The sequence below is a fragment of the Gallinula chloropus genome, assembly GCF_964237585.1.
Source record: "Gallinula chloropus genome assembly, chromosome: 1".
Classification (NCBI taxonomy): Eukaryota; Metazoa; Chordata; class Aves; order Gruiformes; family Rallidae; genus Gallinula; species Gallinula chloropus.
Window position 1 is genome coordinate 205,712,572 of NC_140085.1, and position 17,581 is coordinate 205,730,152.

At 44.3% G+C, this 17,581-nt stretch overlaps 1 protein-coding gene across 1 annotated transcript; it reads left to right on the forward strand.

Moving 5' to 3' along the window:
• Positions 1–1,179: 1,179 nt before the first annotated feature.
• RAB39A (RAB39A, member RAS oncogene family) lies at positions 1,180–9,049 on the forward strand (the record flags this gene model as incomplete). The annotated part of the gene is made up of 2 exons (XM_084280345.1): positions 1,180–1,502; positions 8,623–9,049. 2 exons carry the CDS (start codon positions 1,180–1,182, stop codon positions 9,047–9,049), a joined length of 750 nt encoding a protein of 249 aa, XP_084136471.1.
• Positions 9,050–17,581: the final 8,532 nt, after the last annotated feature.

Here is a 17,581-nt window from a genome sequence, read left to right on the forward strand (position 1 = left end):
ACTTTAAAAGAAATGTGAGGAACCTATTGCTCAGCAGATTTATCATAACATGATGCTTAGCTGAAGGTCCCAGGGGGGCAAAGAAATCTGTCCAGCAGGCATCTCTACTGACAGAGTGGTTCTATTACTGTAGGTAAAGGTACTTTCAGAAAGGCCCAATACATGCAGCTTGTTCCATGGGGAAATGACGAGTGTGTGTCCCTGTCATTTCCAGTATTACGCCTTTTCTCCAGACAGTTTGCAGGGCTCTCTCGGGGAATATCCAGATTGCCGACTCTGCTTTTCCCTCTCACCGCTTCCTCAGCCCAGCCTCACCCCTTGGCACTTGTTCCCCTACTTGCTCCGGCCCTCCCTCAGCTCGCAGTCCTGCGGCCGGCCCGGTGCAGCTCCCCACCCCAGCAGCGAGCTTCCTTCCAGCTCCTCGCCCTTTCCATCTGGTCCGGTTCCTCCGCTCCTTCCCGGATATCCCCTTTCTGCTCCCAGTTTTCTGTGCAAGTCTCACACTTCTAACAGCCCGATACTATCTCACCTGGTTTTCCGGGTCGGCCGGCTTCCCGCCCCACCTCCCCCTCCCGTATCCCCCTTCTCCCGCACCCCCCGCCCTCACTTGTTGCCCACGGGAGGACCTGCGCTGCCGGGTGAGCTGGACCCTGGGTATGGGCTGCAGCCGCAAGGCAGCGGCGGCGGGCGGCCGGCGGGGCCCCCGCAGAGCCGCCGTGCTGCCCGCCCTGCCCGCCGTGCCGCGCCGCGCCGCGGGGGAGGGCCCGTCTCGCCGCGCACATGACGGCATGGTGGGAGGCCCCGGCGGGCTGCTCGGACGCGCCACCGCAGAGCAGGCGGGAGAGGCGGGCCCCACCGCGCAGCCGGCGGCGGGAGGGCCCGGGGAAGCCGGGGCGGGAGGCGCGGAGCCGGGGCCCGGCGGCCGGGGCCGGCGGCGGGGCAGCGCGGTGCTGAAGGGACAGCGCCCGCAGGCGCCCCGCCCCGCCCCGCCCCGGCCGGGCCGGGCAGCCACCGGGAGCCCGGCGCGGCGCCCCAGGAGCGGGGCGGGAGGACCCGGCCACCGCCCGCCCGCCGCCACCGCCCAGCCCGGCGTGGCCGGCGCGGTGGCCCCGTCCTGCCCCGGCGGGAGCGGCTCCCCGGGCCCCGCGCACCCCCCGCCGCCGCCCGCCCGTTGCGCCGATGCCGGGCGTTGGGGCTATCGGAGCGCGGTGCAGGCACCGGCCGCGCAGGAGCCCCAGGAAGAGCCCCAAGGCGGAGCCGGGCCAGGCTGGGGCCGCCATGGACGCGGCGATTTGGATCTACCAATTCCGGTTGATCGTGCTGGGCGACTCCACCGTGGGCAAGTCCTGCCTCTTGCATCGCTTCACCGAGGGCCGCTTCCCAGGGCCGCTGCACTCCGACCCCACCGTGGGGGTGGACTTCTTCTCCCGGCTGGTGGAGATCGAGCCCGGCAAGAGGGTCAAGCTGCAGCTCTGGGACACAGCGGGGCAGGAGCGGTTCAGGTACGGGACCCGGGGTTTTACCCCCAACCCTTTCCTCCCACCTGCCCCCAAACCTGCCAACACCCGGGCACACCCTGCCCCACAGCCCCAGCCACCACCGCCCTCCCAGCATCCTGCCCTCATCATTCAGCAAATCTCTCGTCCCAAGGACTTTGCCTTGCCCCCCAGCACGTCCCACTCCGTCTGCTGTGCCCCAAAGAGCCCTCCACTCTGTGGCCATCCAGCTTCACCACCCCATTGTCTGCCCATGTCCCCCAGCCCTTTGGCCCACCATCCCTCTCACCCCACTGCCCACCAGTTACCCCCAGAAGCTTCCTCCTTCCCCACCCTTTCCCTTAGCACCCACCAGGAAACCCGTCCCCTCCCAGCTCACACAAAGGGTAACAAGTGGCCCTGTCCTCTTTCTCCTTTTCTCCCTCATCTTTGCCCAGAAGTCCTGGACCCAGGGTGGCAATCCCTCCTCCGCATTTTCTCCTTCTTTGCAGCAGGAGGCCCCTGCTCCACTCTTCATTTCTTACTTTGTCATCACCTCAGAACTCATCCTCCTCTGCAGTATTTTCCTCTGCTGTAACTCTCCCTCCCATGCAGTCCGGAGAGACCGGGCCACCTCCCTGCTCTTCCTCGCTCCAGCACAGCGGCACTGTGCACACCAGTACAGCCTTGGCAGTGTGGAAGCCAGCAGGCAGTCAGCTAGAGTCCCTTAGTAGTGTTTTATCTGCCTGCTGCACCTGCTCTGCACTGATGGTTGCCAGGAGCCTTCACTAATGCCTCTGTCTAGCTCAAATGCTGCACTGAGTATTAAATCTTGTCCGTTCGCTTCTCTGTCACAAACACGTAGCAAAACTACCCTCTTTTCCTGTCTGAAAAGAGTCACAGTCATTCCCCACAATATAAACTGGCATGATGATTCATTTACTCTCATGGCTCAGTTCTATCTGTAGTGTTTACCCCTTGGGAACCTGTAGGTGGGTTTGTGTTTGGACTTGGGGTTCAGGAGGTATGAGCTTGGGTGGGAGGCTAATGCGATAGATGTGTAGCCCATCTATCTGTTGAGGCATGTGGTACCTGCTCCATACAATTGTTACTGAAATGCCAGCTGTAGGGTTGAAATGGGTCTCTTCACTGGCCAGAATCAATACCTTTATGTCCCCTGTCTTCCGCAGCAACAGTTGTGCAGATTCTCACACAGCTAAGAGGTGGGATCTCACTATCTTACCAAGGGACATCCCCCCTGCCCCCCTGTTCCCCCCCCCCTCTCCCAGTAACAAGCATTACAGTAAAACAACAAAAAACATTCCTGGGCTTGCACAAATCACAGCTTCATACATATTTGGCAGGCAGGCCTCTGTTAGCAAAGGAATTACAGTGATAATGGCAAGCTCTTAGTTTTTTTCATCCTCCTTGTGCTTTCCACCAAAGGGCATGAAATACTTGTAAATAAGTAACAAGGAAAGTATAATCTCTTAGTTTCCAGTGTGCTGCCAAACAGCTGGGATGGCCAATGTCAAGGCACTTGACTGAAATGAATGCAAATGCAGAGAGATTTGCATACATTTAAAATCTAATGATAACCACCCTTTAACCTGGGAAGCTCAGGGGATGCACAGTGATGAGTCATGCGCTCAGTTGCTTTAAAATTTACCATTAGTGTATGTCTCTGTTTTTTCCAACACCCAGAAGATACAAACTGAAGGAAGTAGTTTTAAACACCTGGTGTTTGCTTTTCTGCCAAGAGTTTCTTGTCAGTCGGTGTACCAAGTATCACAGTGCTTATTGTATAGTCTGTTTTACACTTACTCAAGTGAATTATAAATATTTTATTAAATTACACATCGTGGATTAAATTCTTGCGCATTCTGTTCTCTGCTAATAGAGAAGAGCACAGATCACAAGCAAAGATGGTCTTGGTGAAGGACTAATTATTCCAAGAATTAATCTAATTTTGTGGAATGCCTAGCAGTTCTGATTCCCAGTTCTGCTCTGGTTCACTGGCATTGGAACTTCACAGGAGATAAGACCTGGCTTTAAAGCTCCCTGGGGTGTTCCCTGCATGCAAAGCAAACCACTGGCTGCGTAATAACCTCCGTCTTTTTGTCCCGGGCGTTAGGGACATTCTCCGGGGGGAAATAAGGTGTGACACACCTGCCCTCACACTCTCTTGAAAGATAGCACTTATTTTCTTGGAGAAATTGTTTTGGAACAATTCTTACATAGATCTAGTTGGTTGCTGCTGCTGTATTTGAGCTGGATTTCATGCATGGTCTCAGATCATCCTCACCGTGTGCTGTTTGCATTGCTGCTTCGGTAAAGCAATTCTCACCTCACCACTTCCACGAGGAGGGTGAGTAGGCTGCAAACACGGGTGCCAGCTTGCTTGTTCTGAGCTCAGGTAGGGCAGACACTGACTGTATTTACTTGACATCAGTGAGGCATCACTAAGCAGCACCTCCCGTTGCGCCAGGTGCCGTGGGGACAGCAGCGATGTCATCAGCAGCCTTAACGCTTTGGTGGAACAAGGACCAACCAGCTTCCTTAGTATAGACCCGGGTCTGTAATGCAGACTCAGGTACTCAGGGTACGCCCTCTGTTTAGTTCTGTCTTCAGATGAGCTGTCATTTAGGGTCATCTGCTGCTTGGGCTGCATTTCATGTTGATCTGCTTTGCTGTGATTGTTTTGTTTATTTATTTTTTCTGTATTTAAATCCAACAACATATTTAAATCATGAAACCTCCAACACTATGGAGTGCTTGGTAGTGGTGCTAAGACTGAAAGTGTTTCAGGAACACAGGCAAAATATTGTGGGGATGCCTCATACACGTTAACCCACTTTTTGGTAGATCGTGATATTAGCTATATTCTAACACACGTGATATTAGCTATATTCTAACACATGGCTTGAAAATAAAACACTGTCTGTATTCTTTTTGAGTAAGCAATGTGTGTTTTCAAAGTTAATACCATTACAATGTAGTCTTTAGTCATAGTATAAAAATAAGTCTTAATAAAATTAGATAAAGCTTTTAGTGAAAGCTGGGCTCATCTGGTAAAGATCAGTAAGATCATAATGAGAAAGAAACACTGTGACTGATTTAAAGTCACCCTAAAGCCACAGACTGATGTGATTAATACATCTTCTCATTCATTTTCAGAAACAATTTTTCAGTGGCCATCATCTTACCAAGGCTTTTCTTGGCAGTATTAATTAGGGTCTCACATCTTTAACGTAATATTTAGCTTAAGCTAAGAGGATGACTTCTGTTCTAGACAGTATTTTCCCCTTCCATAATGCTAGTTTAGGCAGAATTAATTAGCAGAACCAACACGTATTCTCCATGGGAAGTCATAATTTAAAAAAAGAATTTAGGATCCACATTTAACAAATATGCCCAATTAAAACTAAAGACTTCAAAGTTATCCTTTGGAAAAACATTCCAACCTGTCATTACTGTACATCACAACGTGCAACTTCTTGAGCAGTGCTCTCACCTCCAGCAATTTCAAATACAGAACCACCTGGAGGAACCATGCAGCACTCAATGTCACAGCATTGTGGTTCCCAACACTTGGTGCAGTTTTACTTTTTTATCATGTTCTAATGGGGAAAAATTATTTTCTCCAACCCCTTTATTGGTATTTACCTTTCATTTATTATAAATGCCAAACATTACATGAAATGAGCAAAAATACTATTCATACAAGTATTCTTGCTGAAAATAAAAACTTCAGGTGGCCTATAGGATGCAGTTAATATTTAACAGCAGCATCATAGATAAGGAGCTTTGTAATCTGTTTTATTGATGGAGTGGGGGAGAAAATAAGAATTACCTTTTCAGTAATGCTTGCATCACTTTTTGTAACTCTCAGGCAGAGATGGCATGCAGGCTTACATACTTAGAGTGGACTGGCTGGAGGCTGTAGCACACCCATCATCAGTGGCTGGCATGGCATGTATACTCCAGCCTGGAAGTGGAGCTCCCCAGCCACACAGCCACAACCACCACGGGGTTACAGTCCCCCCTATTAAGCAGGGGAGTTACTTCTGTTCCTCTGGTGTAGCCACAGCAAGCCAGCACACTCCCTCCTGAAGCAGCAGCTTGCACCTGGAACAAAGGCCCAGGCAGACACATGGGTTCAGGTACTTCCATTAGCTGTTGCTCTGAGATGGGTTCAGAGTCCTCTGTGAAAAAAGGAACTTGGAGAGGACACAGCAGGGAAATGCCAGGCACAAAGGAACAGAAGAAGAACAAAGTGGTTTAGGCAGAGAGATAAGACACGTCAGTAAAGATGTGTGTAGGGATGGATTTTAGAGTTCAGTCCTCCCTCTTCATTCAAAGTCATGGGCAAATTTGCCAGATTCTAAATCTGAAGAAGTTCTGCATCCCACTTCTGAGCAGCACGTCCTCTGAATAGTCTCCTGGAAGGAGATGGCAGTATTCATGGCTGGTTCCCCAATTTTGGGAGAAAAGCTGCTCTTTAGCCAGCACTTCTTCACCCTAATCCCACCCTGTCCCTAATTTAAAGCTTTCCCCATGATAAAGGAAATACTCACCTTTCCCTCCTTCCCCACAGAAGATTAATCATGGTGCTGCAAGTGACACATTCCCTTCCATAGATGACATGAAGCAGCGGAACAAAAGTTTACAGATGAGTAGCCAGTTCATGGGAACTGGGGATCTACATGGGATAATTTGAGAAACAGAAATCTGAACGTCCTTTATGAGTACTTTGGCTTACAGCAAACCTGACCTGCCACCAGTTCCTTAGCCTGACTTGGAATATCTTGCAGGACCCCAGGGTTTTCTCCTTCTGTTCAAAAAGTGACAACAATAAGGGTGTTAAAAACTTTGCTTTGCTTTTAGTCTGATCTTGCAGCACTTACCAAGGTGTGTATCATCTCTATTACAGGCAATACGTACACATAATTAAATATAATGGCTTAGATCATCAGCTAGTGTAAATTAGCATATCTCTGCAGCAGTGAGTTACAACAGACAGAGTACTGACTGCTCCGCATAAGCACCCAGTAGCACTCGGAGGGCTGTTTTTCAGCACTCCAGTTGGTAGATACATGATAGAACTTTGTTCTATATAGTAATCCTTGGTAAATGATGCACCTCATTTTCAGTGCTACCCTACTTTCTTCCCTGGCTAATGCATTTCTTTGGCATAACTGTTTCCAAGATTTTTTGAAAGGAAATTAGGTTGTATTAGCTTCCACTTCTCCAGATTGAATCCCATTTTTGTCACCCACCTCTGCTCTTTCTAGAACCTCTTTAATGTCCTTGTTTGTGTTTGCAATTGCTCCACAGCAAAAAATGCTGAAGGAAACCCAAACCAGATCTTCATGGCACCTTTATTTACTGCTTCACAAAATGTGTTGCCCCTCATTTACGGTCTCTTAAATATTTTTTCCAAACCCATGTCATTTTTCATATGTAGGCTGTTTGAATTCATCTGAGGGTCAGATCTTGTTGTCTTCACATTCAAACTGTTCAGAAGGACACTCCATGGACTCTTGTCACTGGGAATATAGAAAAGATCTTTCTAAACATTAGGACAAGCAATCCCTCCCCATCATCTAAATAAAACCATTTCAATTGTTTCCTGTGGCTAAATGAACTTAGATATGCCAAGAAACCTAAGCCTTACCTACGTGTGCACTTGCCTATCTGTAACATGACTACTGCTGCTAATTATACAATTATGTGTTCAAGCTGTTATAAAACACTGTATGAAACATGGTGACCTTAAAATCAGAGGGGCAACCATTCTGTGATTCTCTAAGTGTATTTGTCCAGCTCAGTGACTTCTGGACATTTTTGCTTAGGGAATTTCCTTACTTTGTCAGTAACATGTTGACTTCTGCCCACACAAAGAATTATTTATATCACAGAACAGAATCCCAGAATGCTTTGGGTAGGAAGAGACCTCAAAGACCATCTAGTACAACCCCTCTGCCCTCTTCTAGATTAAAACCCTTACCCTTGTCACTCCATGCTCTTGTAAACGGTTCATCTCCAGCTTTCCTGCAGGTTCCTTTAGGGACTGGAAGGCTGCAATAAGCTCTCCCCAGGGCCTTCTCTTCTCCAGGATGAACAAGCCTGTCTTCACAGGAGAGGTGCTCCAGCCCTCTCATCATTTTCATGGCCAACTGCACCACACAGTTTGGTGTCATGAGCAAACTTGCTGAGGGTGAACTTGATCCTGCTGTCCATGTCTCTGACAACGATGATAAACAGTGTCATTACCTATACTGACCCCTGAGGAACACCACTGGTCTCCATGTGGACATTGAGCTGTTGACCACAATGCTTTGAGTGTGGCCATCCAGCCAATTCCTTATCCACTGAGTGGTCCGTCTATCAAATCCATGTCTCCCCAATCTAGAGACAAGGATGTTGTGCGGGATGGTGTCCAGTGCTTTGCTTAAGTCCAGGTAGATGATGCCTGTCACTCTTCCCTCATCCACCAGTGCTGTAAACCACATCAAAGAAGGCCACCAAATTTGTCGGTCATAATTTTCCCTTGGTGAAGCCATATTGGCTCTCACCAATCACCTTATTTTCCATGGGCATAAGCACAGTGTCCAGAAATGAAATACAATTCTCTTTACAAATTTTTCTATCACAGAATTTTTTCTGCAAGGAATACAGAAGGATATTGCTTGTGTATTGGCGAGCTTGAGCTCCGGGTTTCACAACATCTGCCCACACATTCTGTCTGAAATGAGTGATTAGAACAAAGTCAAGTGTGTGTTTGTAGAATACTGAAGGACTCAGATTTTAATGATAACAATTATTTGACAAATAAATATATATGTATTTTATTCTGTGATCTGGGAACACAGTTTGCTAATAAAGAGCACTCTGCAGAATAAGCCAGAATTCCACTAGAGATGTTGGCTTCAAGAATGTTTAGAAAGTGACTTAAATGTAAGGAAAAAGCAACATTTTTGGGTGTAGAAGGTAAATTAATAGATTCCAAATAGCTTAAAAAAACCCCAAAGATATCTCCTAAAGCTTATAGTAGATAAAAACACATCACTACGTGGAAAAGTAACCAATTTACAAAGGCAGTGAAAAAGAATTTTAATTTTCCTTTTTTTCTATTCCTCCCCAGGTCAATAACACGATCTTACTACCGCAATTCTGTGGGAGGCTTGCTAGTGTTTGACATCACAAACCGGCGGTCTTTTGAACATGTGAAAGACTGGCTGGAAGAAGCACGAATGCGTGTGCAGCCCTTTCAGATTGTGTTCCTGCTGGTGGGACATAAATGTGACCTAGTGTCACAGCGGGAGGTTACAAGAGAAGAAGCCGAAAAACTGTCGTCCGACTGTGGTATGAAATACATAGAAACTTCAGCAAAAGACGCCACAAATGTTGAAGAGTCCTTTACAATTCTTACACGAGACATTTATGAGCTTGTGAAAAAGGGAGAAATCTCAATACAGGATGGATGGGAAGGTGTCAAGAGCGGCTTCGTTCCAAACGTCGTACATTCGTCAGAAGAAGCTGTAAAGCCCAGAAGACAGTGCATCTGCTGAATCTGTAGCATGCCAAAGAGCACATCGGGTGTTCAGAAGATGATGCCAACCCAAATAACAGCATAATAATTTTGAAACAATATTAGATCATACCATAGCTGAATCATAGAACAGTAATTTGGTTTTTATCCTTCTGTCTAGGTCATAACTTCATAAAACTTTAAGTGCTTTTTTTCTTTTACAGAGTTCAATAACTTCGTGTGGTCTTCAGGAGAAGAAATTACACTTTGTTAAAGGAAAAAATAGTCCTATAGCAAGACACTGAGGAAGTGCAATAATCATTGTGACAACGTCCTCTCTTGGGCTTTGTATTTTGAACACTGTTTCAAACCAAGGCTCGCTAGGTGAGGATCAGATGAACTCATCATTTTTTTCCATCCTGCCTTAGTTTTGGACAAGAAAATATTTTACCTTATACTTTTTTAATGTGATTCTTTACTCAAGTGCAGGGTTGCTAATGACCGTTAAAGTTTAGAATGCTGTGAATTTCATAATAAAGATAACTCTAAAGAAAGCAAGCTAAAAGATTGCTCCAATAGCAAACTCTTTTGATATGACTATGAATACAAGCCTTATTAAAGAAAAAGAATGTTTTAGAAAAGATGATTTATTTGTCTATGAAAATGGGGAATAGAAGCAATGAAATTTATTATTAAATATTTTCTGAATTGCCAATGAAACTAAATGTAACATCACATATGATCCAGCTGTTATTTGACTTGTATACAAAACCGATTTCCCAACCACTGGAGTTACATTTCGGAGGCCGGATCCTCAGCTGTGTGACTTATAGCCACACTGATGCCTAGGGAATTATGTTCATTTACACAAACAAATTCTGTATTAGCTTTAAAAGTAAATCTACTTCTAACTAGAATTAAAAGGAAGTTAATAAGTGCTGCAACCCACAGGGACCCAGGCCTTAAATTTGAATAGAGCAAGGATTGTTTTATTCTCAGCCAGCAAATGTTAAACTGTTGCTTAAAAAATGCAGGTTTTAAAACAAAAACTGTTATGAGTGTTTGGAGAGTAGAGAATTTCTAAAATCATGCTTGGCTACAGAGAGCAAAGTTGGAGAACCCCTATTATAAGAAAGTATCACATAATAGCTTTTAACAACAATAATAATAGGAGAAATCTGTGATCATGTAGCATTTTACTGAGCTTGAGGTCATCTTCCTACTCTGCATATAACACACACTAGCTTTATGCAAACTGTGTCCTCTATGTCTAGCACTTAAATACCAAATAAGTCTCCTTCTATTTTACTGTAGTAGTATAATGGGATGACTTGATCTCCAGAGTTGATCAGCATCTACAATTCATCTGAGCATACTCGTAACCTTCAACCATCAAGCCAGTTATTGTCAGATAAAGGTGTGTTGTCGTGTTACAAGTCTCAGTTTTAAAGACCAGGCAACATATCTATCCAGCCTAAATGTTTTCTTCAACAAACATGTAATTGGTTTTCCCTCAGGTTACTTTTAGCTCCTTTCACAATCCTTTTGTACATATTCCATAGTATAGAGACAGGTTGTTTGGTTCCAGTTACTTATTTTATTCATTTAGGGCCACTAAACTTGTTGACTTCAAAGGGTACCGAAAGGTTAATTTTTTCAATAGCCTGAGTCTCACTTGCACTGAGGCACAGTTACACTGTCATAGAAGGATACAGAGGCCTTAATATAAACAGGATTCAGCCTTAATTCATTAGCAATTAAAACAATTAATTCTAGTCTCAGCATGTCACAATGTAATTGTTGTGAGCCTGATTTCTCTATTAAGCTACAAATGTTAGTCGTTTACACCAAAACAATTTTGATCTGAGGGATTTTAGGCCCTCTTTACAAAGTAAATGTGAACACAGATGCCAAAAGGTAGTGCAGAATCAGGCTGTGTGCATCTGACAGATTCTGGTGTGATACCAGGCCCATCTCATGGATGTCAGAAGATCGTCTCTTAGTTGTTTAAGAGGACAGAATGGGACAACGAATAAATCAGTGGCGGGGGAGTCAACAGACCCACACTGGTTCACTGTGTATTCCTGAGCAAGGCATTTACATTTTCTGTGCCTCACTCTCTGTATCTCAAAAATGGAGATGATCGTTCTTCCTCGAATTCACAAAGACTGCTGAGACCCAGTCTGGACTGTCTGATCTTCAGTTTGGACTCTTTTCTCTGTGTGCTACCTGTTGTAGAGTATTTAGCACCATGGGATGTGGATACTGGTTTCTTCTGCCATACCAAAAAAAAAAAAAGTATTAAAGCAGCTTTGTAAGTACCAGGTATTGCTATTCCTGTGGATCTACCTTTCATTACATGCTTCATTGCTTTCAGGTTAAAATCTTTACAAACTTTTCTTCCTAAATAGTCTGGAGCCAACAAGCTTTTCATTCTGTACAAAAATATTGGGTGTGTTGGGGCTGGGGTGGGGAAGGGACTGGGAGACGAGGGGAGGGGAGGTATGCACAGAGAAATAAACAGTCATCAGAACAGAGCCTTAATGACCTCTGCTGTCAATGTTGTACCTGTAGTGTCACATTTGTTACACTGGGAATAGAGCTTTTAACCAGATTCACCTGTATGGAACTGGTGCTGTCAATGCAACTAGAAAAGTCCACTGCATTTTTAAGTACTGTGCACATAGCTGTCTTATTTGTAATTCCTGAAAATGTAGATTAACATGTACATTCAAATACTATCTTGATGATATATTAAAACACCACTGTACCTTCTCATGACACACTTGCAGTTAATAGAAGTGCCTGATAAAAGATTTGCTGGAATACATCATCTTGTTTTCAGATGCTTTGCAGTACAGTTTGTAAGTAACAGCTTGAATAGGCTGTAGAGTGGATTGTATTATTACCTTTCTTACTCTCAAGTAAAGGCAAATATGACACTTACTACTGATGTGAGGGTGAAATTTCCAGAAACTACAGAAATCAGAAAAATCTCATTTGGCAGACAAATAAACAAAAATTTTTTAAGTAAACCCCACTTTTTTTTTTTTTTGCAAATTAACGTTTGGCAAATCCCAGTTAGGAAGAGTTGAAATAGTAAACAGTTTGTATTTAGATACACAGGCCTGGTAAATTAATGGATATAAAATACTGGTTTGGACTCTTAAAATGTTTAAATTTTAATTGCTTTTATTTTATGTTTATTTTTACTTATAAGGAAGAATAAAACCCACTAATCAATTAAATAATTTACACATGAATTCTTCAGCCATTTCAGCTTGCTTACAATTGCTTCTGTCCTGTGTAAGCCACGGACCCCAGCCACACACCCGCCCTAGGAATCAACTGGGAAAAAACCTGAGGTACCATATATTCATACTATTAATTTACACCTTTGGTGTAAAGGTTGGTGGCAATCAACCAATTTAACTTCTAACTAGATGGCTTGATTCCTGGTTACTGTCCCATGCTCACAGAAAATAATCCGTGCTTGACCAAGCACACAAGTACACTGCAGCTGCTCTGTGCTGAGATCCCTCCTGCCACAGCCAAAGCATTACTGGTACCCAAGCTCCCCAAGTTAAAGCAAAGATAGGTGGGTGCACCATGCTCACAGACACTGCAGTCTCAGCATTTCAGCTCCCAGACAGAACACATGGTTCATTGCCCTCTTTTCCCATATGAACACCCAGGGAGAGTGCCTGTCCTGTGGCTGTAGAGCCCAGCACTTGACATCAGCTGCTCCAAGCCTCTACCTTTGCCTTTCACCCAGAGCTGGCACAGCAATCTCAGCAGTCTTTATTCAGCCTTGGAGAGAAAGATGGAGGGCTGAGGATGCATTCATTACCTGGGCATGGAACCATACTGCAGGCATGCTGGACTGCTTAAGAAATCACTAAATATCAAAACACAACTGTCAACAGCAAACATTTCCATTGCTCATTTCTCTGAGTCTTAAAGGCAATCTCTCCAGTAACTGAATGAAATTAAAAGAGGTATCTGAAAAATACAAACCTCTCTAAAGAGGCTAAGGGATAGGCCTGCACAGATGCCAAAAACAATCTAGTCCAAGCATTTGTGTAACGATCCTTTGCTCTAGCATTCAACTGCATGCAGTAACCCCGACAATGACCAGATTTCTTAAGGATAATGATGGTATCACTGAATGTATTTAAAACTAGAAGAATTCAACCCAAAAATCATCTGCCTGATCCTCAGATTAAAAAAATGTCTGTATCTTACGAATGCATGTCTATGTACTTCCCAGCTTGTTTCTAGCAGTAATTCACCTAGGTTTAGTGCTATATTGCATGGGGCTCGCCTCTGAAAACCAGCTATGTGCATACCCTGTCACTTTATTCAGCAATATTCCCTCTTCTGTGAAGCAGATGCATCTGAATTTAACTTTTGAGCATGGCAGAATGATCACGTTTCAATGAATGTGTGAATCTGATGAAAGTAATGTAATTGAAGATGTGCCAGCTGAGCATAATAGAAAGACTATGAGGTTGTACAGGTTCCTGAGGACAATTTACCTTGTGTAATACTTAATTAGTGGGAGTGTAGCATACCTGTGAAGACAACTAAGTTGGTTCTGCAACCCCAAAAGCATTCTGCTAAGCAGCACTTCTGACGTGGAAGCGGTGGCTCCAATGACACAGGACTCCACAGAGCAATCGTTTCATTCATGGAGTTGCTGCTTCCTCAGCAACCACTGGAACAGCAAACACACAGCTAAAATGCATCCAAGAAACAAACCTGATAGCACAAATCCCCCCAAAGACAATATACACACTGTGGGATTTTTACTCCTGGGGATACAGGGAACAGTCGTTTGACAACAAGTGCCCCCACAGCACTTTCATGGCATCTCCCTCTGATTGCCCATCATCCACAGAGGCCAGACAGGAATGGGGAGTAGCAGGCTCTTTATACAGGGGGAGGTAAATCTTCATTTAAATTCAAATTGAGGAATCAAAAATCCTAATCCCGAGCTGCTAGAATGGACCACTGTCTCTGAATGCTTTTCATTCACTCACTTCTCACAGAAAGTCTCATTTTAAGCTTGGCCTGAGCTATTCGGGGATGGACACTCAGCGTGTAATCTGCTGAGAGACTCCTTGCTCCATGGGATCAGTGCCATTAACTAACTGCCACCAACCTCCAGCAGTCTCACAGGCTACAAGGGCAGCCCAGACTAAGAAGAGGCCTGATTACCCTCACAGGCTGCTAAATGCCCACCTTGCAACTAAAGAGCTTCTACAAAAACATAAGAGTAGCAGTAACAAAAAGATATCTTTGCACTGTAAATAAAATCAGTGCTTCAGTAACCACGTCAAAGCTTCGGCTACAGGTCAGCTACCGTGATTGCTCATTGCTGTGGCTTCAGATCTGCAAATTGTGGAGGGACAAAGTGAGCCTCCTGTAAGAATAAACTCAGTCACCAGAGCAATGAATGCACAAGACAAGGAGGGAAAGGAAGACACAGATCTCTTCTTTCATCCCTGCACAGCCCTGGGGAAGCAGTGAGACTAGCCATTGCCAGAGCCCTTAAGACCCTACAGAAATTTCCATCACTATTATGGGACTTGTGGGATGAAGGAAGCAGCCAAGGAGCCAGAGTCAGCACAGAGACGCAGGCTACTGACTCCCCAACTCTGGCAGCTCCCTAAGGATCGCTTCATTCTGTGGGATATAACTCTATGCCAGCACTACATCTATGCTGCAGGCTTCCTCCCCTTTCACCCTCTCCCCTGTGTGGTTTCTTTGCTGGAAGGGGCTGCCAGAAGCTGTATTTGGCTGACAGTAAGCAGAGCGATAGCTTAAAATGCTACTGGCAGTTGCCAAGTATTAAGGTATTAAAACTGAGGGGAGGAATTGTGGAAAATATTTCAGTCATAATCTCTGTAACAAAAATCTCGCAGGGCTGGCACTGCTCTGCAGCACTTTGGAGAACTGTACAATTTGGTTAAGTTTTCAATGCCAAGCAAATAGTTTAGCTATTTAGTCATAATTTATATTAATTTTGCTATTTTAAAATAATTACTGCTTATTACTTAGGGAGGAAAGCCTAATTTTTCTCATTTCCCTGACATACAGCCAGTGCTACGTGCATTAAAAGAGCAAGCTATGCCAGGATATAAGTTTAGAAGATCTAAGTCAGTCTGACCACTGAAGTTCACAGTCACGCTGCTCATTTTGTTGGGATTCTTCTTTGCCCAGTTCTCTGTGGAAAAACAGAGTTTGATTCTCAGAGAGACTTTTAAAACAAAAGAGAGACAAAGTTTACTGAACACTGAAAGAGAGCTGCATATGTGGACAAGTGTCAGAGAAGCAGCAGATGAAACTATCATTTTTCATTCTGTCTGCTCTTGCACTCTACCATGCTTCACAGGCTGACCATAACTCCCTGAGTACACAGAGCGAATGGAATAGGAAATTTCTGGCTCACTGAAAAAGGCTAGGAGAGGAAAATTCAGATGTAATTCCCCACAGTAGCTCTCTGCCACTCTGCCGAGGCAGGCAACAATGGCCTAACGTGTGCCACGTGCTTCTCCGTGTCCCGGGAGGAATTCGGCCTCAGCAGAAACCATCCTGCAGGTTCTGCCTGCAGACAGTCGCTCTGTACCACCCCACATCATCCTCTGTGTAGCTTGGGGCAAACAGTGCAGTTTTCCAGCAAGGAAACTGTGAGGGAATAGCACCCAAGGTGAATCAGAGAAAAGTAAACAGCAGGGAGAGAGAAGTTATTTAAGCTAAAGGACAATGTTGGTCTAAGAATAAGCAAGTCATCCCAAGATGCACAGGATAGGCAGTTCTAGGGATGCTGGTACCAAAATCTTAAGCAACTTTCAGTGGAAGCAACCATTATCCTTACTCCCCCAGGCAGGGAGCATGTCCAGAATGCTAGTCATGAACTGAAAGGGTGACAGGAAGTCCCGATAGCAAACACCAGAAATCAGTGTTTGCTTTCTTGTTGAAATAGAAACAAGCATAGAAGTTGTTTCATATGAAAGGTTTGGTCACTGGCAGTGCTGCACTCTTCAGCCACAGGCAGGTGTCAGAGTACCCCTGTCCTTTCAAAAGGATTGTCTTCAGAGACTGTTGTTGCATCGTTTGTGCACAGCGTCATCGTGACTGTGCGCAGCGGCGATCAACAAGGCTTTCCCACTGAAGAGAAAACCCAGAAGATTTAGTATCCCTTCTGAATATATCTAGTTTGGTTGGAGAGGAGTCTAAAACTGAGTTATCAACCATCAAATGTTGTTTTCCACCATGGACTGGGTGAAGATTAGAAGAAACTATGTACGTTTTATTTGTGCCGTGGATTTTGGGGCATTAGAAGAGAACACAGCAATGCATATTTCTCTCTGATGTGACTCATTCAAAGCTGACAGATTTGTGCCTGGAATCAATTCACTTCCAGACACCTAGGATATTATGCATGGTATTAATTTCACTGATGATCCAGTCTTAACGAGCTGTTGCTTTCAAATCACTTTGAACTCATGGACAGCTCTGGGATTAAGGGTCATTTGTGCCATCTTTTACAGTCCAATCAAAGGATATAAAACTGTAATCCAATGCAGTACCATGTACTAATCAATAATTAATATCTTCATTACCGTCAGAATTTAGTAATAATCCATTTGAAATAGAATTAAAGCAAATAAGCAAGATTATGTAACGGTGTACTTTGAAAGCAGCCTGAAGTGGTACTAAAATACCACAAAACCTTGAGGCTTGTAGATGATAAACACATGGATCTTCAGGAAAAACATTACAGCCATTATGTAAGCCATGCAAAATGAGATGCACGTTATTTTTAATATCAGGGAAAAGTACCACTGATCCCCTGTCTCACTGCTTCTCAGTTGTTCACATTCTCTTTTGGTTATCACTACTCATAACTACTGCATTAAGAGCGTGTATGGGCAGGATGGAAGAACTCTTTGACTCAGTTCTTTCATTGTTTGACCCTTCCAGGCCAACCCCATAAATGTTACACTAGTACCTAAGGATACTCAGAACAGACAAGACCACATAAGGTACTTACATACAGATGGGACCTGTGCATGCTGACATTTTTGTGGCAAAGTGTGGTAGGTTTGCATGAAAAGTGCAAATCCAGAGAAAATCCATCCTTTCAAAATACAGCCCACCCAGCTTAAATGCTGGCTAAGCAAAGTATGCAATTATAACGTTCTAATAATTTGTGTTGTGATTTTGTACTCTAAGCTTTGCTCTTAGAGGACCGAGATGAGTCCTCTAGAGTTTACTGGCTGAATGATGTCTACATTATTTCTCAAAAGCAATTTAAAAACATCACCAAATTGTGGCATTAACAGCAAGTATATACTAAAAAAATTAATAGATGCAGTAGAAACTGAAAAGGATTGGAAATAATCACATTTTAAAAGATTTGGGAAAATCAGTTCATGGAGTATCGGCTCTCAGAAATTACTGCCTCCATCTCACACCCTGTAGAATATTTGTCTGTATCTCAGCTTCTCTGGTAATTACATACTGGTAACGTAATATGCTGACTGGAGCGGGGCAGCTGGTGCAC